Source organism: Mus caroli, unplaced genomic scaffold (genome assembly GCF_978045245.1).
Source record: "Mus caroli unplaced genomic scaffold, Mus_caroli_1 scaffold_2, whole genome shotgun sequence".
Classification (NCBI taxonomy): domain Eukaryota; kingdom Metazoa; phylum Chordata; class Mammalia; order Rodentia; family Muridae; genus Mus; species Mus caroli.
This window is the reverse complement of record NW_028227257.1, coordinates 131310090-131335539: the sequence shown is the minus strand read 5'-3', so window position 1 is coordinate 131335539 and position 25450 is coordinate 131310090. Positions and strand designations below refer to the sequence as shown.

General features: G+C 37.0%; 1 protein-coding gene across 2 annotated transcripts in view; it reads left to right on the top strand.

The window, feature by feature from the left end:
• The window catches only part of Epc2 (enhancer of polycomb 2), a 98676-nt gene that overhangs the window by 49237 nt on the left and 23989 nt on the right, over positions 1–25450 (top strand). For both annotated transcript variants that reach the window (XM_085834919.1, XM_021186102.3), the window contains exons 3-4: positions 11959–12104; positions 21471–21677. In XM_085834919.1, the coding sequence (XP_085691045.1) occupies positions 11959–12104; positions 21471–21677 (353 nt within the window). The remainder of the gene's footprint in view (positions 1–11958; positions 12105–21470; positions 21678–25450) is intronic.

The following is a 25450-nucleotide window of genomic DNA, read 5'->3' as shown; positions in this document are numbered from 1 at the left end:
ACTTGCTGCCTGACCTCGGTCTAGATAAGAATTTCAGCTCTCATTCTCTGCCTGCCAAACTGGAGAGTGAACAAGAATGATGATAGTTTAGAGGGAAAATATGAGTGTGTCAGAGAGTAAATAGGGACCACTGACCTAGAACTGTTAAAACACAAAGTGGTTTTTATATACACAAATATGACTTTAAATAGACCAGATCATTTTGACTCTTTAAAGACAAACACACACCACTCTGAAGCAAATCTCCCATGTGTTGAGCCTGCCCTGCAGCCACTCTTACAGTGAACTCTTTATCAGTTCTTTTATTGTCTTATCTTCTCACCTAAACTCAAGCATGTGGTTCTTTTTATTTTGTTCCTCTTATTATACCCTGTGTGTATTTTTCCCTTTTTAAAAATTTATTACACAAACACACGTGTGTGGCTGTTTTGCCTATATGTGTGAATGTGCATCATCTGTGTGCATTGCCCAGAGAGGCTAGAAGAGGATGTCAGATCCTCTTGGACTAGAGTTATTGAAGGTTGTGAGCTGCCATGTGGCTGCTGGGAATGGAACCTGGGTCACCTGAAGGCAGCCAGCACTCTTAACCACCAACCTACCTCCCTGGTTCCTTGTATGATTTTTCTACACCTTGCTTTTTTATGTTAAAGAGTAGTTTTAAAAAGACTGTAGTCTGGAAATTGATCTTTTTAAAAAAGATATTTATTTATTTTATATGCATGCACTGTAGACACACCAGATCCCATTACAGATGATTGTGAGCCAACATATGGTAGCTGGGAATTGAACTCAGAACCTCTGGAAGAACAGTCAGTGCTCTTAACTGCTGAGCCACCTCTCCAGCCCTAGAAATATATTGGCATGTATAGGATGTCCTTCTTCTTCTTTTTTTTTTTTAAGAAGCCTGTTTGGTGTGTGCACCCCTCCCATCGAGTTTTTTGTTAAAGAAGACTTGATTGTTTCCAGCCTTCTGTTGTGCTTTAGTGACTAATCTTGAATATAATGAATGTCATAGAAGCATGATTCTATTTGACATAAAAGCTCAAATATAGTATTCTTGGAGATTTTACCATTTTATATTAACCTGAAAATGCTAATTTGGGGGGGAGTTGTCTAATTAAAATACTGCTTTTAATGTTTGGTCTGTTTATTGAAGAAACTATATACCTTGGTATAGTACATTTTTTCTTTTATTTTTTTTTTTTGAAATTATAATTACATCATTTCTTCCTTTACTTTCCTCCCTCCGAACCTTCACATATACCTCTTCTTGCTCTTTCAAATTCATGGCCTCTTTTTCCATTAATTGTTGTTCCATGCATATATGTATATGCATGTGCATATATAGTTATAAATGCATCCATCTTATCTTATATACTATTTTATTATAGACTTATATATCCTATATATGTGTGTGTATTTAATAGATACTGTATTATATACTATTACTTACATACATGCTTTCAGACTGACCATTTGATATTGGAGAGCCAGTTGTTGTTCTTGTCCATGGAGAAGACAGTTTCTCCTGCTCTCAGCGCAGTAGCTTTTTTTTCTAGTATATGTCATGCCTAAACTATCACAATATTTTAAAAATTAAATTATTAAATCCTTTATTTCAGAAATAGAATTTTTTTTAATTTAGAGAAAAGTGGTACAAATGGTCCCTGTACACTGTCAACCAGTTTTAGATTCCTGTAATGATATCCTTTGTCTTAGTTTGGTACCTGTGGCTTCTGTTTCTCTTGGTAGCATTATAACATATATTTCTTATGAAGTTGAGTGCCTTCAAATGTTAGGAGCATTTTTTTTCATAACTATTACTATCCTTCACAGAATTTTCTTTTGAATAGCAAAGCAACCAAGAGAGAGAGAGAGAGAGAGAGAGAGAGAGAGAGAATCTGAAAGGAGAAAATAATACAGGGGAAATAAAATTTTCTTGACACTTCCAACTCTGTGATGTTTTCAGGTTGACCACTTGATACTGGATACCAGTTGGTGTCCACATCCATGGAGAAGACAGTTTCTTCTGTTCTTAGTATTCCCTAGGGTTCAGTGTGTGCCAGGCAAGTACTCTACTACTGAGCCCTGGCAGCCCAGCATCTTTCGGAAAAGGAAAGGGGCAGCAGGTGTTCCTTGTTTTGCCACATTACCAGGCTGCAAGTTCAAACATAAAAGAATTAACGTTACCAACTTGCTCATTATTGTTGCTTATAGTTCCTGTAATTGCCATTACTCCTGGCCAGTGATATTTAGTATTTATTTATATATAATGAGTTTTTGGAAGTGGGTAGTTGGCTGACCAAAAGGACCAAGAATCATCCTGATTATAGAGTTTTTGAAGAATTCAATCAGTGACTGGTTGGACTTCACTGCGCAACATTGTAGAAATAACTTTGAACTTGGCTTCAGTTCACTTTCCTTGTAGGTTAGAGATGAGAGGTATGAACACTATCTCTGGCTAAGTCTTATAACTCTAAGAAATCTGGGAGTCACTTTAAAGGTCCTGGTTACTCCTTCAGAGCTATTATTTGATGGATGGTTCTCAGGCAGGCTCGGGTGTTGTTTCAGAACCTCGGAGAGCTCCCAGCAAAGGCACTTCTCTTAGCTTTCAGTAGCTACCTTTGGACCTGAAAATTTTACAAATTCTTGAAGTTCAGTGTATTGTACATTAGACACAACATTTCTGATGTTTTAGTGCACTAGAGTTGTGGTTCTCAGAATAGTGTCCTTTAGTGTCACTTGGGGACAGACTTATAAACCTCACTCTAGACCTACCACATTGCAAATAAATCATTGCTCCCAGTATTAACAAGTCCTCCATGTGGTTTCTAGTGGATGGTGAGGTTTGAGAAACACTGGCTTCAAGACTGTGTTGGTAACCATGTAAAGAGGGGGGTGGATCTTATGCAGATACTCTTGTATTCTACTTTATGTGAGATTTGGGTATAGAATATCTATTGATACTAAACATATGCTCATACAGCTTCTTTGGCTATGTAGTCCTGGACACTTGTTTTGCTGTAAAGGTAGATTTGGGTCACATAGCCTCTTGCCCAGTCTCAATTTATATTTTGTGGTTAAATACACTCCTTTCCTTATTCCTTTTGCTACTTCTAGAATGCCTTTGTATTCACTTTCTCTGTGTTTTATAGTATTGGTATATTGCTTGCTTCCAAGGGTAGCTTGCCATATGTATTATATTTGAGGAGTCAGATATTTTCAGATAAACTGAAGTAATAATGGCTTTAAAAATCATAAGAAAGAACTAGACAGTTGGATAGGAGATATAGCCTGGTTAGTCTTTAAATACATGCTTCTCTTAGAAAGTACTGTTAAAAGTGCTTAAAGACAAGCCTTAGGGACAAGATATACTTGTGTTTCTGTCTTACTTTGTTGCCTACAATTAAAGGGATTTTTAAAAGTAGTTTCCATGGATAATCATTTAGGAAATAAATGGATGTGATTAATACATTTTTAATTAATTAATTAATTAATTAATCAATGTGTTGGTGTTTGGCCTGTCTGTGTGAAGGAGTTGGATCCACTGGAACTGGAGTTACAGACAGTTGCAAGTTGCCATGTGAGTGCTGGAAATTGAACCTGGGTCCTCTGGAAGAGCAGTCAGTGGTAATTAACCACTGAGCTCTTTAGCCTGACTAATATGATTTTTTAAAACTACTATAATTTAGGTAAATGTTGAAAAGGTAGCACATGTGTGGAGGTCAGAGGAAAACTTTGTAGAGTCAGTTCTCACTTTCTAACATGGCTCTAACTCAAGTTATCAGGCCTATAAGGCAAGGACCTTGATCTGCAGAGCCATCTCACCAGTCCATGATAATCTTTTTGTATTGTCTTTGGTTAATAAGTATAATTTGTAAGCTTAAATATTTAAGTTCATTATAAAACAAAAACTATCTGTCTTAGTTAGGGTTTTACTGCTGTGAACAGACACCATGACCAAGGCAACTCTTAGAAGGATTACATTTAATTAGGGCTGGCTTACAGGTTCAGAGGTTCAGTTCATTATCATCAAGGCAGGAACATGGTGGCATCCAGGCTGGCATGGTGCCAGAGGAGCTGCTAGCAGAATACTTGCTTCCAGTCAGCTAGGATGAGGGTCTTAAAGCCCACACCCACAGTGACACACCTACTCCAACAAGGCCACACCTGCTCCAACAGGGCCACACCTTCTAATAGTGCTACTCCCTGGACCAAGGATATACAATCCATCACACTGTCTTTTGACATATTGTTGTCTTTATTTCATTTTGATGTTCTAAAGACTTTCATTGCTGCAGGTAAGACTAGAATGATGTGATTTATCTTCTATGTGTAATTAAAATGCCAGTGATTCTATGACCCTGAGGCCTGTGCTCAGCTCACCAGGGTTCTTAACCAGTTTCTGAGCTGTACAATGTGGTCTTTCAGCTCTAAATTACATAACTTTGCTGTGTCAACACATAAATAAACTCATATGTCAGTCTTTATTTAACTTCCTTGCTTTTTTGAAAATAAGGCCTTAACATGGGTATTCTGGCTGATCTGGGGATTAAACCCACATAAAAGACACTATTAGAAGAGAAGCATACAGATTATTACAGCTGCATGGGGGAACCTCATAGGTAAATGAAGATCAGAAAAAATAGGTGTGTCCAGAAACTGATGTACTATTCAGAACAAAGAATAGCAATTCTGAAAAAGTAATGGGAAATGAAAGGCAGATAACAGGTCTGTTTGTAGCCTTATTCTGGGTCATCTTGCTCTCCATCTCCTGTTTGGTGAGGTGTCTTCACATGAGAGCTTTGTTTGCTTTGAGGACTCAAAGGGAAGGTTGTCGTGCTCTTCTTGGATCTGCTGCTTTCCAAGTATCTTTATCTGGGAATAAGTTTCGCTGCTCAGAAACTGATTAAGAACCCTGGTGAGCTGAGCACAGGCCTCAGGGTCATAGAATGCCTAGCCAGTGTAGTGTATTTTGGGGTGGCATACTCTGTATTCCATGCATTTCTCTGTATTTCATTCAGTGAAAATGGTGGTAGGGAGAAGAGAATTTTTAAAAGTTCCAACTGGATTCCATGAATGAGTGAGCATAGCAATACAAATTTTAAGATTGCTTTTTCTCCCTTTATTACATATTGCATGAGTGACCATAGTTAATTCCAAAGTTTTTTTTACATACCTAGTGTTTTTCTACTAAACATGAAAAGAAAGACTTACATCAGTCACTCTTTGAACGTCTGGGCTCTAGGGGCTATTTGGTTTTATGACTTTTTTTTAAACCTCTTTTGCACCACAAGCTTCCATTTCTAAAGAAGAACTGTAAATCACCCTACCCAATTTACATGGTAGCTACTCTTCGCTCTGTTGGGTAGTAAGATGAGATACAAAATACAAAACACAAAACCTGTTCTTGCTCTTTAGGTTTGAAAAGAGGAGGGTTTGTATAGATGACTAGTATACATAGTTTTTCTAAGTAAACACACTAAGATGGTTTTGTGCATTCCTACCAACAACTTTGTTGAGGCTCTTAGCAAACATGATGTTTCTTGCTCTCTTTGGTGTGGCTTCTAGCTATCTTAGTGTGCGAGGTATGCGTTTCACAAATGTATTTCTAAGTTTTGATGATCTGCTTGCTTTGTTGTAAATGTAAGGTTCTTTTCCCCTCTGTATTCTCTGAACTCTGCTACCTGCCTTCTTTCCTTGTTGGAATTGCTCTGCCTGATAGTTCTTAGGAAAGGAAAACAGGAGGGGTTGTTCCTAACATACACACAAGCACACACATACACACGCACACCCTGACTATTTGGAAAGGAATGCTAATCAGTAGTTTTCAGTACCCAGTGGTGATTTAAGTTCATTACAGAGAAATCACTCAGAAGTTCCTCAGGGTAACTTAGCTACTGTGAGTAATACAAGTAAACGGTGACTTACAGAGAAACCTAAAATAGATACGGTCAAAGTAATTCAAAGGATACAAATTTTTTCCCTAACATTTCCACACAACATTTTTTTTTCCTAAGCTGGGTAACCACAAGGTGTATTTGTGCAGAAAAAACCCTGGCAATCACTAGGTTTCCTGTTCAGGTATTTTTTACATAGAAATCGGTCATCCTTGAAAGCCTGGACACTTATGCCTGTTTCATCATCGCTCTGCAACAGTAATATCTTCACTGCAGTTTCTGCAGCATTACAAGGAAAGGCAGAGGGAGATGATGCTGGACTAGAACATGCAAGGTGCTTCTGAAAGTGGATGAACAGCATTGTGAATATGCTTGCTGCCATACAGATGAGTGACCATGATGGTAAAAAGTGAGGACTCAGAGGCAGCTGGCCAGTGTATTTATGTGTTTTAGTGTTTAATATGTTTTTATTAAAGTAGTAAACCACCCATTATAGCTAAATTGGACATACATCGTTGTGAGTGTGGGTATATACATATAATGTAAATTTTTGCCTCTGACTAGATACAGTTCTCTCATTTTATTACTTATTGATGGTGAGGTTAATAAATAATATCTCATTTACAGAGGGTACTACTTAGAATTGTATCATTTAAAATCTTTTTAAAATTTATTTTACTTTACATGTAGGGACATTTTGACCTGCATGTCTGTATACCATGTACATGCCTTTTGGAGCCCCTAAAATTAGAGTTCAGATTTGTCTTTGCCAACAGAGAGACAGACAGGGTTATTATTTTCACAATAGAGTATTATTCCCTGCTATAGTTGAGACTTACCATATTTAATTAAAAACCATGATTTCTGTATATTCATTATAATGGGCATCAATACCAAAATGAGCAGTAACATTGTATTGTACTTTATTTACTTCACTTCTGCAAAATTAGACAATAGTCTTGATCAACTAATGATGTAGAATTAAATCATAGGAGCTATCAATATTTCTTGAATGCTTGCTCAGTAGTTGGCATTGTGATAGGTGCATATTATTTTATTCTTATGAAAATTTAAGGAGATATATAAGTTTATTGTTTTATAGCTGTTAATCTTTTGTTTAGCTCTATAATTTTGTCATTGCAAGAATGTTATATAAATGGAATATATACTATGTGACTTGTACAATTGACATTTTTCAAAGTCAACATAATTCCATTGCAATTTTTCAAGTAATTTGGTATGTATCAGTAATTTGGTCTTATACATTGGGACTGTAAGCCCATTGCTGCTTCACCACTAGAAGACATTTTTGGCTACTGTGAATAAATTTGCTGTGAACATTTGTGTTGACTTGTAAATTTTTAAAATTATTTTAAAAATTATTATTCAGAGGGAATAACTGTCAAAACCCAAATATGGAGGCCAGAAGACAACTTTTTGGGTCAGTTTTCTTCTTCTTTTACACTGGCTCTAGGAGTTCATCTCAGATTGTCGGCTTGTACAGCAGGCCAAAGGAGTATCCTGCTTTTACAGAAAGCCATCGCTTTTACACGAAGGTGTTAAACGTCCACTGATGGCACCTCAGCCTGTCTTTGATGTAGCTGGTGTTTGAGGCCACAGTTTTCTGAAACAGCCTCTATAAATTAACATCCAGGCTGATATTTGAGCAGAAAGTGGTTCTTTCTTTACCCTGAAAGAAGAAAATCTATCTCTATAAAAGTTTTTCAACCAGTCATTTTTTTCAAACTCATACTCCTCATCCCTTTGAAGGAAATGTGATTTTAGCTAACTCCTACATACAAAGGAGGAAGAGGGCTCCTGATTTGTACTGTGTATTTCAGTGTTCTCTTCCCTGTTAATTCTGAAACATTTATTACTTTTACTCCATTCTCATCAGCTCTAGTGACTTGCCATTTGCTTTTATGAGAATGGGATTTTAATACAAGCCTCATGATCACCTGCCTTATTTAACTTAGGTTCATGTTTTTGTTGGAGGAAATCTGTTGTATATACTTTAGACTCTGGCTGTTTGAGCACATCTATGGTGCAGTTCTCTGTGGAAGTGTGTCAGATTCAGCAGAAGAAGGGTCCAGGGCAAGGTAGACATCTATAAATATAAGAATGGTTTGTGTAAAGAGTTCTGAATTCACAAATAAGTAGAGACCTGATTGGTTGGGGTTTGTTCTTTGAAAAGCCTTGATTTCTAAGTACTCTGATAAACATGTTTAGTATGTCAGAGAATACTTATGCTACACATACTGCTGCACTCTTGTGTAAGTAAAAAGACTGAATAGGTGAGAATTGTATTATAGATTGAAAGGCCATGAGATGGAAAATAAACTATAGAAATAGAATGTTTTGGTGTCAAACAAAAAGAAGTAGCAGAAAATATTGACTGCTTAAAATACTGTATTGAACAAAGTACTGTTCCTTTCCCCTTTCTACTTAAAAACTGATAAAAAGACATAGCTTTAATTAGTACTGTTAGAAGGTAAGAGGTTTAGTTCATCATCTTGGTGAGAAACATGGCAGCTTGCAGGTAGAAATGCTGCTAAAGGATCTGAAGGCAGCCAGAAGATTAGACACCACACTGGCCAGACTTGAGGGTATACATGAGCCTTCAAAGCTCTGATTCCACAGTGACACACTTCCTCTAACAAGGCCACCCATCCCCCAATAAGGCCACACCTTCTAATAGTGTCACTTCCCATGGGCCAAATATACTCAAACCACCACAGAGGACATAAGAAAATAAATGTACACCCATTTAAGTTCTTCCAGATCCACATGTCATGAGGAAACTGTGAAGGGGGTAGAAACCAAGCTAGTATTACAATTCCTGAAGATTGGAGAGGAAAGACAGAGGAAAAGAATGTTTCTCTGTATCATACAACATGTAATAAGCATGATATTATATAGTAGTTAACAGTCATGTTAATAATGATACTGTGAAGACAGCCACTGCCTGTCCTTGTTATGTGCTCCATTGAATTGGATTCTACTCATTTTATACCATGCTTAGCTAGCTGTTTAATCTGAAACCATCTCATCATATTTCAGCTACTGGAAATCTGGTCTTTCTGGTTTTATGTGTTTTCATTCCATTAGGCTGCTGAGCTTATTAGAGACTTGGAAATGAATATGGTATAATGCTGAATAACTTTGAAAGGCATTCCTGGCTAAACTGTGCATATATCTCCTAAGCTAACGCCAGTCAGCATGTAAACACATCATATATTCTGTCAAGAGACTATTCTAATTTCTTTCCCATACAGTAGCTGTTGCTCTTCTTACAGAAAGTAACCGTACTTTCTTGGTGGACACCGCAGGGAATTTTCTGCTTTCTTTCCCACTTTGGCTTTCCTTCTCAGTGTGCTTATTCACACCTTTAAATCCTTTCCTTTTTGTTCATTGCTGATAGGCTTTTACCACAAGAAATCTACATGCAGGAAGACACATAACCCTTATTCACTTGTCAGGGCCTTTTTAAAAATTTCATTCTTTGAATTAGGATCTAGTTACAACATTTCTTTCCTTTCCCCACTCTAAGCCCTCTCATATTTCCTCCCCACTCTCTTCAAATTCAAGGCCTCCTTTTTCACTGATTGTTATTGCAATCATGTATGCTTATGTATACACATAGGTATTCCCAAATAAAACCTGTTCAGTCCATATTATGGTACTTGTATATATGTTTTCAGGGCTGACTGACTGGCACTGGGCAACTAATTGGTGTGCTTTTCCCGGGAATGCCTGTTTCTTCTGCTCCCAGCATTCCTTAGTTGCCTGCAGGGTTAAAGCCTCATGGGCTTCACCCCATCTATTTGGCAGTCTGTTGTTGTGCTTGTTCAGCTCATGTTTGGGCAATCATGCTGATGTGACTTTATGGGTATAGCTTCTGACATTCCTAGGAGACACAATCTCACAGCAAGCTCTTACAGTATTTCTCTCCCCCTCTTCATTAATGTTCTCTGAGCCTTAGGTACAGGAATATTTTGTCAATACTTTCTGTCAATCTATTGTATCAACACATTTCCAGCTCTTTTGTCTCCTGCCACCTCCCTTTCTTATGTATAGGGGACTCTCTTTTTTTTTTTTTTTTTGTCTGACCAGCCTGGAACACTAACCCATTATTTTTATCGTTTGTTATGTTTACTGGGTTTCATAAACCGAGGTGTCAATAAATTAAAAATATTCTGCTTCTATAGTTTAAAAGAATCATTTTGTACAGTATTTATCAAATACAGGTTTAGCCAACAGCATTTAGTACTCATTTTACCCCAAGTACTGTGTAGAGCTATGTATGATGAAAGCAGTGACAGCTTTTTGTCTGATAACATAAAGAACCCAAGTATGCAGTAAACAGAATGCTGAAACACATGTACCTGGTTGGCAAACAGCATGAAGTCTGAATCTCTAAGGATTCTTGTACAGTTTTCAAATAAGAAGGACAGTGGTAATGCTAGAGTAAAGGGGTGCTGGTGTAAGCCAGTCTTTGCCCTGGGTCTGATTTAGCATTTTGTCAGATCTCCTGTCAGTTGTCACCATTAATCTCTCTAAACTTTTCCCCAGCTTTTCTTGTCTTTTCCCCTGCCTCACAAGCAGGGGTGCTGGCTTTTGCCAGAATAGAATCTAGATAGAGCAGATAGGAGGTGGAGGAGCAAGAGGTGAGTAAGATTAGATAGGTGTGCACAGATGGTCATGCGCTTTTATATATAGCTCTGCCCCTGAACCTGTGGGAATTTTTGTTTACTGAGTTACTGCTGCTTAGCATTTAGGCAAGTCTTTCTTTCAAAATAGCTTGGACTTGTATCAGATACCTGGGTAACTGTCATTAGTCTGTACACCAAAGGTGTATCATTGTGTGAGCTGCAAATAGCATTTTCTTTGTGGAAGAAAGAGTGGCGTTGAGTAAGCTGTATAGTTTGTAGGATCTGTAACGTCTCTCATTGAGTCTGATCTGAAATAGATTGACTTTTTGAAAGCTTACTTGTAAATAAATGATAATCATGTAATTAAACAATATAAAAAAGGTAAGAATTACGTTTTTAAAACAAACTGAGTATACTTTTAAAATTAATCATAAGTATAGAATAGTGTGTGATAAGTTCACCAATAACTTGAACCTCCTGACTTATTAACTTTATTATGTAGGATGCAATATAAGTTAAATGCTATGTAAATTTCTGTCACTGAAATTAACAAGTTTGAGAGTGTATTTTAATTGATAAATGCCAGCTTATAATTTCCTCCTCACAGCCCAAAATAGCTTCCTAGCAACTTTTAAATCTTAGTCTAGCTGATGACTGAAAAATACTGTGTGTGTGTCTGATTTGCATTTTTAAAAGTACATTGGTTTTTATTCTCCACTAAAAATTCTTGACCAGTTTTTTTAAAGGTATTGGGGTTTTTCTTGTATTTCTGAGAAATTGTAAGAAAAGTGGACCTTTATATGTTACTTTTTCCTCAGTTCTTTGACTTACAAAGTTTTATATGTAAAAATATAAATTTATATAGCCAATTATTTTAAATTAGTTTTTGTGATTTTTTAATTTAAAACTGTCCATATAGTTCTTTCTGTAATTTCTTTTTATATATTAGAGTATCTGGGCTTTTATGTTGAATGTTGTGATATGTCATTCTTAGCTTCACAGTAAGATAGGCATTAGCTTTCATTTGTTTTGTAACGAGCCAGCTATTCTGCTTTCTTGTCTTTTCCCCTGCCTCATAAGCAGGGGTGCTGGCTTTTGTCTTTAAAAATTATTTTTTACTTTACATTTTATCGTCAGTGATTTACATTTTGTGCTGTATGCTAAGCTTAATTCTAGATTTTTAATGTTCTTCTGTAGTCATTATCACATTGGCATGTTCATCTGTTATAATTACTGTTTTATGTTTTGTCATATACGTGAAATACTTTAAAAAGTAGTTTTTTGGTTGGTATTCTTATTCCATATATATGTAAAGCAATATGCCTGTCACTGTATAGTCTCTAAAACTAAGTATGTAACTTCATAATTTCAGCTCAATTTGAAGAATTTCTCTTTTTCTTTTCTAGCTTTTAACCTAGACAACGAGCAACCAGATTATGATATGGATTCAGAAGATGAGACATTATTAAATAGACTTAACAGAAAAATGGAAATTAAACCTTTGCAATTTGAAATTATGATTGACAGACTTGAAAAAGCCAGTTCTAACCAGGTACTGTACCATATAAAATTGTCTCTTTTCTTATAATTAAACCAATTAACACCTTTGCATCTGAATATTTAAGGATGTTATCTGAAAGTGCTGCACTTCCTCCCTCCCTCCCTCCAACCATTCTTCTTTCTTTCTTTCTTTCTTTCTTTCTCTCTCTCCTCTCTCTCTCTCTCTCTCTCTCTCTCTTGCTTTCTCTCTTTCTCTCGTTCTCCCTCCTTCTCCCCCTCCCCCTTACTCCTCCCAACCCCCCCTCTCCCTCTCCCTTTCTCTCAGCATCCTAGAATTTCTATTTAAACAAAATACTTCATAATTTTTTTGAATAGGAGCTTAGAGAATACTGTTGTGACCGTCATAATGCCTTGATCCTTTGCATAGTTACTGTAGTTTTGATATTTCAGTAACTAATTTTATTTAATTGGGTATCTGAAGTAGTTATCTTAAATCTTGTTTTCAGTTGCCTAAATTTATACAAGTTTCTATTATCTTTTAATGAATTTTAACTATAATAACATACATTATAGTGTTGTTATATGAAATTATTCACAAAGTAATTGAGAATTTTCTTTAGTGAACTGCCCCAAAATTTCACAAGGAATTTGAAATAAAAACTATTTTTCTAGAAAAAAAATTAGACATCACATGTCAGGAGGCTTTAAGTATCCTTTTGACTTAATGACCTCATGTCTAGAATTATTCTGCAGAAAAGTAACTAGGTGGCTGGGAATGTAGCTCAGTGGTGAAGCTCCTACTTCACATGTGTAAGACCTGGTGGTCTCTCCCATGTACCACAGAAACTCAAAGAGAGAGACATTTAACTGTAAGATAGAGTATAATGCAGACATTAAAAATGACTCTAAATGGTGACTAATACCATAAATATTGCTTATGTTTCTGATTTTTGAAAACAGGATACAGAATTTATTTAGAAAACTATGGTTTGTTTAAAACATACTTGCATATATGCATTAGGGAAAAGAAGATACAACAAAATGCTGACTATGGTTGTATTTAGATGTGGAGATTTGGGGGATTTTTGTACTCCTTATGCTGTTTCTGTCTTGCAAGCTTGCTATAATAAAGGATTTGTTTTTACATGATTAGATTTTTAAATAAACTTTTAAAAATTACTTTGGTGTACCTGTGTGGTATATTAATGTACTAATTACTCATAAGGAACTTAGGGATATAACAAAATTACAAATAAAATATACAATAGAGTCTTAATTTGTTTTTTACCAGTCTATAAAAATCAATTTTCTCTACAACTTAAATTCTTTAAATTTCTAAGTTCATGGTTCACAACCTGTGGGTAGTGACCCTTTGGGATCATCACATACCAGATATTTAATTTTATAATTCATAACAGCAAAATTACAGTTAAGAAAAACCAACAAAGATGATTTTATGGTTGGTGAACTGTATTAAAGGGGCACAGCATTAGGAAGGTTGAGAACTGCTGGTCTAAGGTATTAGCAGCTCTTCAGAACATTTTCAAAGCCTTTCCATTGGAAAATTACTTAGCTATACAGTAGGTAGGTAGCTATCCTACCCTTTGTCTTGATAGAAAATAATGCCCAGTGTTCTATCAAAAGAAGCACACTTTGGGGCTGAGGCTAAAACTCAGTTAAGAAAGTACTTACCAAGTCTGGAATTTGATCCCTAGCATGGTCATGCAACCAGGTGTGGTGGCATGTGCCTGTAATCCCAGCTCTCCAGAGGTAGTCGGAAGTATTACCAACTCATCAGTTGACAGCATGGCAAATTTAAGATCAGCCTGGGAAACATAACCCATGTTTTAAAGTATTAAACCTACTAATATTTTAGATATCTTTTTTATTAGTTTTTTTTCTTCATTATCACATCAGGATTCATTAGATTTATGTGCACAATTGTCCTCAGTTTATATCCACAGGTATCAAATAGTTTCTGGGATCCTTTTATATACAGATGTTCCCAGCAAATTTAGGCTGAGCTAATCTTTTGGAATTTATTCTATTTTCTGTAATGGCTTAGAAATTCACTTGGTATGGCTGAGATCCTACATCAAAAGTCTTCTATCTTGTTTAGTGCCTTACTTTCTTAGTGTCTAGGCAAACAAATAGTTGATAACACTGAATGAGACAGATGACAGCTTATTCAAGTAGGAAGAGGATAAACAAGGCACACGCACCTGGCAGTTCACTGTGCACAGCTGCTCAGTGCCATCTCGTTTTCTCTTTGCTGAGGAATGAGATACTGGGCCTTCAAAGGAGTCGCTGAGCAGCGTACTTGATAGCACCTACTTAAAAGCAGAGAAGCAATGGCACAAGTGTTATCAAAGGACTGGGATAAGATCCTGTGACCAGAACTAAGAATTTCCAGACCCCAAAGAGCCATCTGCCCTCCTGACTCCCTGCTCTGTTAATTCATGGATCTCTAGTTTTTCCTTTTGGGAGCTGGCATAGCCTCACAGGGCAAAGGATTGAGTTTATTAGGTTGGTGGAGGAAAAACTTTAAAAGATAGGCAAGATTTTTGCTCCTGTTGTTCTGGAGATCCTAGCAATGAAATCATTTTTGAAAACTGTCACCAAATGCTGTGATTAGTTTCAGTCTATCATCTATGGCTTATTTCTGTATTCTCCTATCCTTCTCCCTCTGTAGTGCTGGACATTGATCCCAGGGCCTTCCTTGTATATTCTAAAAATTCCACTGCTGCTGAGCTGGCTGTCCTCTGTATCTTAAAACTGTCTCTGGTGTTGTTCTTAAACAGTTTTGTCCCTCTGGTTTTGTTTCCCTGAGCTGCTTCTGTTTCCTTGTTTGTTTTTATTTCTTTGAGGCAAGGCCTCGCCTCATCTCTCAGGCTGTGGAGTTGGCCTCAGGCCTCTTGAGCTCTGGCAGTACAGCTGACTTGGTGGGATTCCATTCTCAGTGTTCTTACCTTCATTCAGGGTAGTATCACCTCACCGCCGGCTCTAATGGATAGAATAAGCCATGGACCTCTGTGCCTATGACCTCTATGATGCTTCAGGACTTTCCCCCTTTTCTGATATAACTAACCTCTTTGCATCTCCACTAAGACCCCTCAAGCTTGACACCCTTCTAAGACGAATTACCCTTTCATCCTGGATGGTCCTAACATGTCTTTGCAGAGATTATACAAACTCATCTCTCTCCTCTCTCTCTCTCTCTCTCTCTCTCTCTCTCTCTCTCTCTCTTTTTAATCTTTTCAGTCATGACAGCCATTTCCCATGCCTGAACTTAGATTTTACCTCATACTGGAAAGAGGAAAGTGGTAGGATCATTATCTTAATCACTTGACAAAATTGAACATGGGTGATAGTTTGGATAAAAGTATTAAAAATAGCAGTGATTGAGTCTAGGTTAAAAAGACACAGGTGTTCTTTGAAACAGTTTATACTTGCAAGCTTTGTACATTTGCAGTCTTTTCTAAGTGAAAATGGTTTTTGGTGTTTTGTTGTAGGGCTTTGATTTTTTATTTATTTATTTATTTATTTTGCTTTGGTTTTTGGTTTTGAGTTGTTTGTTTGCCACAAGCTACCATAAGTTGCGCTCTCTTTCACTGATTTTCCTTTCAATATAAATACCTTAATAAAATACTTTCTAAAACAGAAGTTTTCTCTTCTCTTTTTTCACATAGATGATGTATTTATTAACACTGCTTTTCACCTAGCACACATTCCCATAAAAAGACTACTTTTTGCCTTCCAGCATCCCTGCCCTGAACAGAGTGATTCTAATAATATGTGGGGAAAACAGACACCCATCACCCATAAACTGTGAAATTTTCCTCCCTTCCTACTTACATACCTCCTTTTATCTTCTCACAAAGGCAGATTTCCAATCCTTCCTGATTTGTGTGTGTAACTACATACTTCTTCAGTATTTCAGTTTTACTTATCTTTCATCACATTTCTTAAGTCTTTGTCTCCTCAAAGAAGTGTCTAAGGGTCTTTGTTCCCAAGAGAATCCTTTCTTTTCATCTCATCTTTCTCATCAAATCACCATCTTGTCTCTCCCTTTTGAAAATTTAAATTTCAAAAGATAAGAAATAACTTGCTGCTTCCTACATTTCCCATAGGCTTTTACTCATAACCGACTAAGTTGGATACTCCCACGGTCTTACTTGGCCCAGATTGCCACCTGAGAACCTCTTTCAACCCATGTCTCCCTGTGTTGGGTGATGTTGCCCACATTAGATGATGTTCTTTTTCCTCTTTTTCCATTGCCCTTTTCCTCATGTGTTAATACTCATTTGATGTTCTGACCTCAGCCCTTACGCTTGTATAACCTAAGCTACCAGTAGCCTCTTGCTGGTCCTCAAATGCTGTGTCCACCTGCTGAGCTCCAGGCAGTGTTTCTCTAGAACATCTCTGACAGGGCAGCAGAATTTTCAGTCATCATCTTCAGACCCCTTGTCAATTCTACAGCTCTCCCTTTCTTTCTTAAGGACACCATTCCTGTACGCATAATCATCCACAGCCAATCTACCCTAAAGGGGACTAGTGCTTTCATTCTACCTCTTCCATTTGTATTGTTTCTCAGCTGAACTCCTATTCTCCTAGAAGCTATTTTATTCATAAAATCCCCTTTTTTAAGAAGGAGGAAAAAGTGCTAGTCTTCCACCTGACTCCAGGTGCTTGACCTCTCCCCGCTTCTCTAACGAATGCCCTGTCCTTCTTATAGCTCTTCACTGTTGTGTCCCTTTGCCTAAATGGCCAAGTCTACATTCCTAATACCATGGTTTTAGTAAGCAGCAGTCTAGATGCCACTGTGATGATTCTTCACTAAACTTCACACTTGTTCCACGTCCACCATCTCCACAGCCACTTGTGAATTAGTGAAAAAGCAGCCACACTCGCTTCTGCCCTGCTCTGTCTCCTCGCCAGGGTCAGCCATCCTATTTTTCTGGTGCTAGGTTCCTGCCAGAATCTGAGGTTAGAAATAGAAGGGGAGCTAGAACTTTGGGGTCTTTCTGGGCATCCTGATAGTTAAATAGTTCTTTTTCAAGAGAAATAATATTGATAAAGGGCCATTTTGTATTCTAGTCTTCATTACCGCTGTCAAATTGTACAGCTTTTAAGTAGTCACACTGAATGCTGTGATATGTTTTAGTACGTGTATGTTATTAAGTCGATGAAAGACAATCTAATTTAAAATTTTTCTAGATTTTTTAAATTGAATGAGCAAGACTATTTATGCTTGCATGTTTGCGAACCATGTCCATGCCAGGTGCCTGCAGAGATAAAAAGAGGATGTTGGATCACCTGGAACTGGAGTTAGGGGGGGTTGTGAGCCACATGTCAGTGCTGGGAAACAAACTAGGGTTCTCAACAGAGCAGCTCATGCTAACTGCAGAGCCATTGCTCCAGCCCCCAAGTAGTGTAACTTTTAAAGCAACTCTCTCAAATTTAGTGTTTGCTTATGTTTTCCATTACAACTCAAAGTGTTTTAAAGATTTGTTTTAGCTTTGTGTTGCTGGAAAACCAGAGTGTTTCTTAGACATTGCTGCGGTTTCAGCACATCAGCAATCTTATCAGTGTGTGGCTAGAAAACAGTTCCTAAATGAAACTGTAGTGAAAGTTTTGAATGAAAGAATGGATTGCAAAGATTTTTCTTAAGTAGTTAACTCAAATGAGCAGCAGATAAGTGGAATAGTACAATTTGTGTTTGCTTGCTTGGCTAGTTGATTTCTGGTTTGCTTGCTTTGAGTCAGGGTCTCATGTAGATCAGCCTTGCCTGAAGCTCCTAATCTCCAGGCCTCTACCTCCCAGCTGTTGAGGTTCCAAGTGTTTCTCACTCCACCTGGAAGGGATATGAATTTTAATGGGTTAGCTTTGGTTCTTTATGAAGAAGGAAAGTATTGTGTTATTTAGCTGTGGTATTAATAGGCTTCAAATTGAAATAGAACTCTTTTAATTTGGACACATGTCCTTTGAAAAATAGTACATGGCTGATGTTACAGTGCTTTCTTGATGACCCTGTCTTTGAGACTGGGCTTCTCTCAAAGCTTCATTACCATAGTTGGAAGGCCTCTGAAAAAAGAATGCTTTTTCCTCAACTTAATACATGTAGAATACTCTATGTGTTACAGTGTATATTTCTACTTAATTAAATGATGATATTTTTCCTTACATTGGCTTTTTATAATTGTGTGGAACTATAAATTACAAGTGATTTAATAAGTAAAAATGTTTCTCATGTTATCTGTATAAAAATCATGACACTACACACTATGTCAATTTTAAACTGAATGCAGTTATTCATTCTTAGAGAGCAGAAAATGAAAAGGTATCATTTAACACTTTAAATTTAATGTGAATGATTAGTTATTTAGAAACCACTAGATTTGAAAGAAGAGAGGTAAGAGAAAGAGGGCCTATAAGCAATTGCCCTCACAGATGCAGACTTCATCAGATGAAGCGCCTCCGTGCTCCACTGTGTCTGACTACAGCAGTACTCTGGCTGGGAGTCCCCACATTCCCTTTCAATGTTATTTGTCTTGGTGTCCACTTTGTCAGTGTGTTTAGCCAGAGAATTTATCTTAGTTTATTTGCTCTTTCTCCACAATCTGTAAACTAATGGAGCTGATACTTTCTTTTTGCTTAATTGATATTTTTAAAATCTTTAATATTTTATAATTTATTTGTTTATTCAACATATATTGAAATTGCAAGGCCTTGAGTTTTGTCTGTCAGCAAAATAAATGGTCCTTAGTACCACACAACTTGTAATCGTCTTCAAGAGAAGCCCATTGGTAAGGAGTTTTCTCCCTGCCTGTCATTCCCAGATAACCAGTGAGCCCAGAGCTGTTTCAGAAGTAACAAATTTGCTACAGACCTTTTCAGACCAGTTCACTACTGGCTTCCACTGCTTTTCAGTAAGTGAAATGCATGTTGAGTGACAGGTTTTTTTTAAAACTTAGTACAGAGTGGTAGATAAGGCCCAGCACTGTCCTGCCTAGCTGTAATCCCAGCAGTGAGAAGGCCGAGGCAGAACTGTGAACCAGGACTACAGTAGAGCAATCCCTGCATGCATGAACAAACAGACAAATACAGAAGTATAATGGGTTGTCATTTTATAGATGTTTGGAAACTATAATTGAAATTTTAAAATGTCAGAATGTTTAACCATAAATTGTATATTAAATTATTGTAATGTCAAATATTTTAAAAGGTAAAAAGAAATTAGAAGCTGGAGCAAAGAGCATGAGAAAAAGAGAGGTAAACTGGCGATTTAGTCTTCTAGCACATGCAGGAGCATAGGATGTTTTCACATTGTGGTGTGGGTTAAGAATCTCACCATCGCTCTGCTGACTGGAAAAGAGCCCTTGTTCTCCTCCCCACTCTAGAATTAGAATAAGATCTTGATTTAATTAGCAAAGATTATAAAATAGTATCAGCAGTGTAATGACCAAACAGGTGAACAACATGCAACTTAGCAGAGCACTGGTTCTTCTGGGCTCTGGAATACGTGGTTGCTGCCAAAAATGCCGTGATGCTGTCAGTATGAGTTAGAATCTGTGAGCTTCAGGGAGTCTGTTCTGGATTAATAGTGTCTGTCGGTCATTAGGTGGGTGCTCACTTAACCTGCCTTAGGTCCTGAGTGTAGGTCTGCTACTCTCCCATGCACACATAGATATATAGGTAGGCAATCAGTTCTTGTTCTAGTCCTGCTCTTGTAGACCTTAGGGATCTAAATTACTGTTCAACAGAATTGTTTTTAACAGTTTGAAGCTTTCTATTTTAAGATTCCATTAGAGGGTTAGGGAGATACCTAGCAGGTAAAGGCAACAACAAGCCTGATGGCCTGAATTTAGGTCTCAGAACTTGTGTAAAAAGTCAGATGCAATAGCATACGTCTGTAGTCCTACAGTAAGATCATAGAATGGCTAGCAAAGATAGGAGAATCACCTTAAAGCCCCCATGCTAGTTAACCTACAGTTGACAGTGCAGCAGCAGAAACAAGAGACCCCCCTCCCTCAGCAAGAACCTACTCATGAAGGTTGTCATCTGCCTCCACATGGGAGCATTTACATACATGCATACACATTAAATAAGCATAGTCTTAAAAATAGCTTTAAGAAAATATGTTTAAAAATACCAGTCCTTTTTTATCCTCAGCTGACTGTCATGTGGACAAGAGTACATGGGCTGAATTAGCAGTATATTCTTTTCCTTGTAGGAATTATATATAAGAGTAAAGTCACTATGCAGGCTGCTGGCTTAGTGCTAGAAAATTCTTGTTGTAAACACTGGTTCAAGATACTGTCAACTCTGACAGATGTTTTCCATAAGAGCTCTGACATAGGCATTAGCGGGCTTATTTCTCCTTTATGAATTCAGCAGGTAAGATGTTTATATAACTGAAAATAAGATGTATAAAAATGTCCTTAATCATATGCATTGCCTTACTCCTCGAAAAGATTGGATCACTCAACTAGCTTTTTAGCAGGGTATAAATGGAGCTGTCAGTTATTTATAATGAACTCTAAATTAGAAAAAGATCAAGTAATTTCAAGGCTGGAAAACCTACCAGAAATAATACAGCAAGGTTGTAATGGTTTAACTGGATGTAGCTTGACAGTGTTTACTATCATTACTTGTTTGAACACAGTGATGCTGGTGACCTCCTGAAAGCCTACTCTTCTGTGATCTTTGGACCATGTGTTGACAGTATTTGTTTAGCCTGCCTTATTTAGCACAATTAGGTTAGACTTCCAGTTGGAGCAATAGGAAAGGGCAGCCAAATTATAATAGACCAATTAATTAACCTTAGACATCAGTACCATAGGCTTGGGAAATCCAGTGATCACATTTATTCTGTAAATTTATGTCCACACAGGAACTCACATGAGCTTACATACATGTGTTCCAGAGGTTGGCACCTGCTTTCTCAGTAACCCTCCACCTTACTTTTGAGTTGTAGTTCCTCACTGAACCTGGAGTTTGCTGACTAAACTGGACGAGCCAGCCATCAATATGCAGGAGTCCTTTGTCACCACCTCCTTGCACTGGGATTGCAGGCACACACACACACACACCCCATACCTTTTTTAAGTGGGTGTCAATGCCTGACATCAGGTCCTCATGTTTAAGGCCAGCACATTTCTAATTGAGCCATCTCCCTAGCTCCTTATCAGATATTTTAAGTAGTGGAACTACTGCCTCCTGGACAAAATACAAATTTTTAAGATAACATCCCAGTTTAAGAGACTTTTGTTAGGTTGAATAGACTTCCATCTTCACCTGCTGTCACACTATCTAATTGTAATTATGTCAGTGGATCACATTTTCTGCGATTGCTGTAGTTTATCCTGATCTCTTTCTCAGATGTTTCCATTGGTGACATCTTGTGCTTTCTATTTAGCTTGTAACACTTCAAGAAGCAAAACTGCTGCTAAATGAAGATGATTATCTTATTAAAGCTGTATATGACTACTGGGTGAGAAAACGAAAGAACTGCAGGGGGCCATCCCTCATCCCCCAGATTAAGCAAGAGAAAAGAGATGGCTCTACCAACAATGATCCTTACGTTGCCTTTCGGAGGAGGACAGAGAAAATGCAGACTCGGAAGGTAATGTCCTATTGTAATTTAACTGACTGTATGTAGCTTGATAGTGTTTACTGCCATTTATTATTTGAACATAGTGACACTGATGACCTAACCTGCTGAAAGCCTACTCTTCCGTTGATCTTTTGAGCACATGCTGACAGTATTTGTAGCCTGCCATAGCAGTCTGACCACAGTTAGTTTAGACTTCCAGTTAGAGCAATAGGAAGAGTCTCTTGTGCTTAGAACTTTGAGGGTTTGAGTTCCTCACGAAGCTGGGTATGTGCTCATGAATCACTTCTATTTGGAAAGTTAGGAATTTGAACAGTAATTATCCTCATGGGAGGCTTAAGAGTTTTGAAATAATAATCTAATTCCTGCAAATGAGAATAGGTCTTGCTGCCTGTAAGTTTATGGGGTAGGAAGTAAGGAAAAGTTGTTCTACCAATCCCCAAGAGTAACAGTGGCGTGGGTTTGTTTGTTTGTTTGTTTGTTTGATTGGCTCATTTTTTTTAGTTGTGTCAGATTTCAAATTGACAGATATGTCTTCATCTGAAATTCAAAACTGTGAAGCAGAATTTAAGAGAAATAGAATTTTGTACTGTGGAATGATATGAATGATATAAAATTAAATGAAAATATTGTTTCAGGGTGTTATTCACCACCCTGTATTTCTCATAAGAAACAGGAAATACTACTCATGGTAACATATTCTCTTAACATCACAAGGAATTAGGAACACATAGATAAATACTGGAGAATTATAATTTGGAACAAAGCATCTTCTGTGGATTCTAGTTTCTCCTAATGTTGAAAGCTTGTCTCTGACAGCTGTTAGGATAACAGCTGTGAAGGATAGCAGATGCAGGCATTGTGTGTTTTAGGAAAAATCTCCTACTGCTTAATAACTAGGAAGTTTTTGTATGAGTCTTTATTATTTTCCTAAACATCAGAGGACAAATTTTCCAAAAATATATGACTCACTATCACAGGCCTAGTTCTCAGTTTAGCACTCCAGCCTTAACTAAGGAGATGTAGGGGTTCCGAAGATATAACATTTTAGTTAGAAAAGACTAAGATGCACTGGGTTTATGAGCACAGTTAAGCTTTACCTGCATGAAGACTGTTGAGATGCAGAGAGAGACTTGTCGTCGGCATTGGCAATCTGAACTGCCAGCTGCCTTTAAAAAGCAGTGTCATCAATTGGATTACATTCAGACATGACTCTTGATAATCTTTGCTGGAAGGAAAGAAGTATTGTTCTTCTTTTAGTGAGTAAATGTGAAAATTGATATTGATTTGCATGTAAGTAACATCCTAGATATAAAAATATAATTTATTCTTTTTTAGCAGCGTTGTATTGTGAGAACTACTAGTAACGTTTCTTAAAGTAGGCGTGTCACCGCTCCTTGATCACCAATAGCAGTTTCTCATAGAGGTGCTTCTCACCTTTTCCTATGTTACTTTCATTTTCCTTGTAGTCGGGGTACTACTACATTTCCTTTTCAGTGCTCTTTGCTTTTTATTCTTCTCAATTGTAGACCAAATGGATTATCCCTGCCATGCACTGTGTGCTATTAACAAATGTTTATTGTGTTTCAAAATTAGAAGGTGGGAAAGTGTTCCTCGGGTTGTACTGCATACTAGGTAAAGAGGAGGTAGGCAGGAGGGAGCATGCAGGGATGCTGCTGCTGGTAACAAGGCCCTGTTTCCTTTTTTGCATCATTAAACTTAAAAGCACTGCTTATGAAAAGAAAAGGACTACTGAAATGTTTACATGACAATCTAGAACTTAGCTATGACTCACTGAACTAAAATTAATTTGGGTATTAATAAGTACTTTAGGACATTTGTATACCAGATGATCTTATCTAAATGCACTAGTTAAAAATCCTAATCAGCATGTGTATTTAATATGCTAATTACATAGATACAGTCTTATTTATTGCTTGTGCCATCTGTCTTCCTCTGTTTGGCTCAAAAAAAGTAATTAGGTGGGAAGGGAAACTCCCAGGTTCTCAGTTCTGCCTATGCACATCAGTCACCTGTGAATCATCTTACATTATGAAAAGATATGCAATTACTCGAAATGACACGAGTTAAAAATCATTTCCCTAGGGATTTGATGGTAGGCACAGAAGTATAATATGACTACAATTAGAAGGAAAGAGTTAACCCTATGAGGCTGGAGGGATGGAGCAGTTAAGAGGACTTGCTGCTCTTAAAGAAGACCCAAGTTTGGTTCACAGCTCACAAGTACCTGTAACTTCAGCTCCAGGGTAACTCAGTACCTCTAACTTCTGTAGACACCTGTACGCTTGTACACATACCTGCACACACAATATAATTAAGATAAAACAAGAATTAAAAAGTGTTTTAAAGGAAACAGAAGTTGGCCTAGAGCAGAGAGGTCGTTATAAGAAAGGGGTGAACAGTTAGAAACCGGAAAATAAGGCCATTGGAAAAGATAGAAGTAGTGTCAGCATAGACTTCCAATTTTTAATGTTGATATAAATAAAGATAAACCTGGAAAAGGATTCTGCTGTTCAAGAAAATAAGAATGTTGGACCCGTAGTACTGCACAGGAGCCAACCTGAAGTTAGGTGGGAATGTTTAAGCATTAAACAATGAGAATAATAAATCATAACTCATAGACTAGCCCACGATCCCATACTTATGTAAAAGGGAGATTAAGGTTGAGATTGGACGCAGGTAAAAGATTTCAGGTTTCACATGTGTCTGTACTGTCCTCTGTCCCCAGACCTCTTCTCCACATGCTGGTCTTCTTACATCTTCCTTTAGTCCGGATCATTTCTGTGTAGTTGGACTAAAACCTGTAGCCTGAATTTGATCATGGAAACACGTCAGTGAAACTCAGGTGGAAAAATACACTACAAAAGTGACTATTGTCCATTAAAAAAATGAAAGTCACAAAGTCATGGAGATCACAAAAAATAGAACTTTATACCCTGTATTTCATATATTTATACCCCTTTCCAAGATCTATTTATCCCCTTTCTGTTTTCAAGACCATAAATATACACATCTCTGCACACACAAAAAGTATGTATTTGTCTGAGTCTTAGCTTGTTTTGTTTAATGATCTAAAATTTTATCTGTTTTGTAAAATATAATCTCATTTTTATAGCTGAAAATGTCTACCGTGTGTGTGTGTGTGTGTTTTCTTTATTCATTCATTACTTCTTTTTAGTTAAATGTCAAACTTTAAAATATCAATAGAAACAGAGTTTAAACTTTACCAATTGGCAGCTATAATACTAATAATGATTTCAAGTAAAAGAATCATTGACATTAAACTTATGAGGAATTTTAATGACAAACTAAATATATAATTCTACATCATTACAGGTTAATTTAATATATTAGTAGGTAAACCCAACAGTTAGCATCCTGAGTAGTCAGCATAATAGGACAAGTTGTGTTATCTAATGCTTGACAGGATGTGAGGCGGACTCAGTGTCATTTCTGTAGTAATGGTACCAAAACACATAACCTGAGTTTAATCGTCCAAAAGCATCAGTACACTCAGTTGAAGAATACACTACAAAAATAAAGATTCTACATTTTAAAAAAGGTCATAAAATCATGATGACCACAAAAAAAACAGAACTTTTTTTAAAAATGGGATATTAGAAACATGACAACTAGAAACAATTTTTAATCTTGAATCAGATTTGTAAAATTAATTTTGAAAATAAAAATTCTATTTTACTAATATTTCATTGGTCTTATTTTCTAGAATTTGATCTTTGTGCTTGCTTTGAGTATATGAAAAC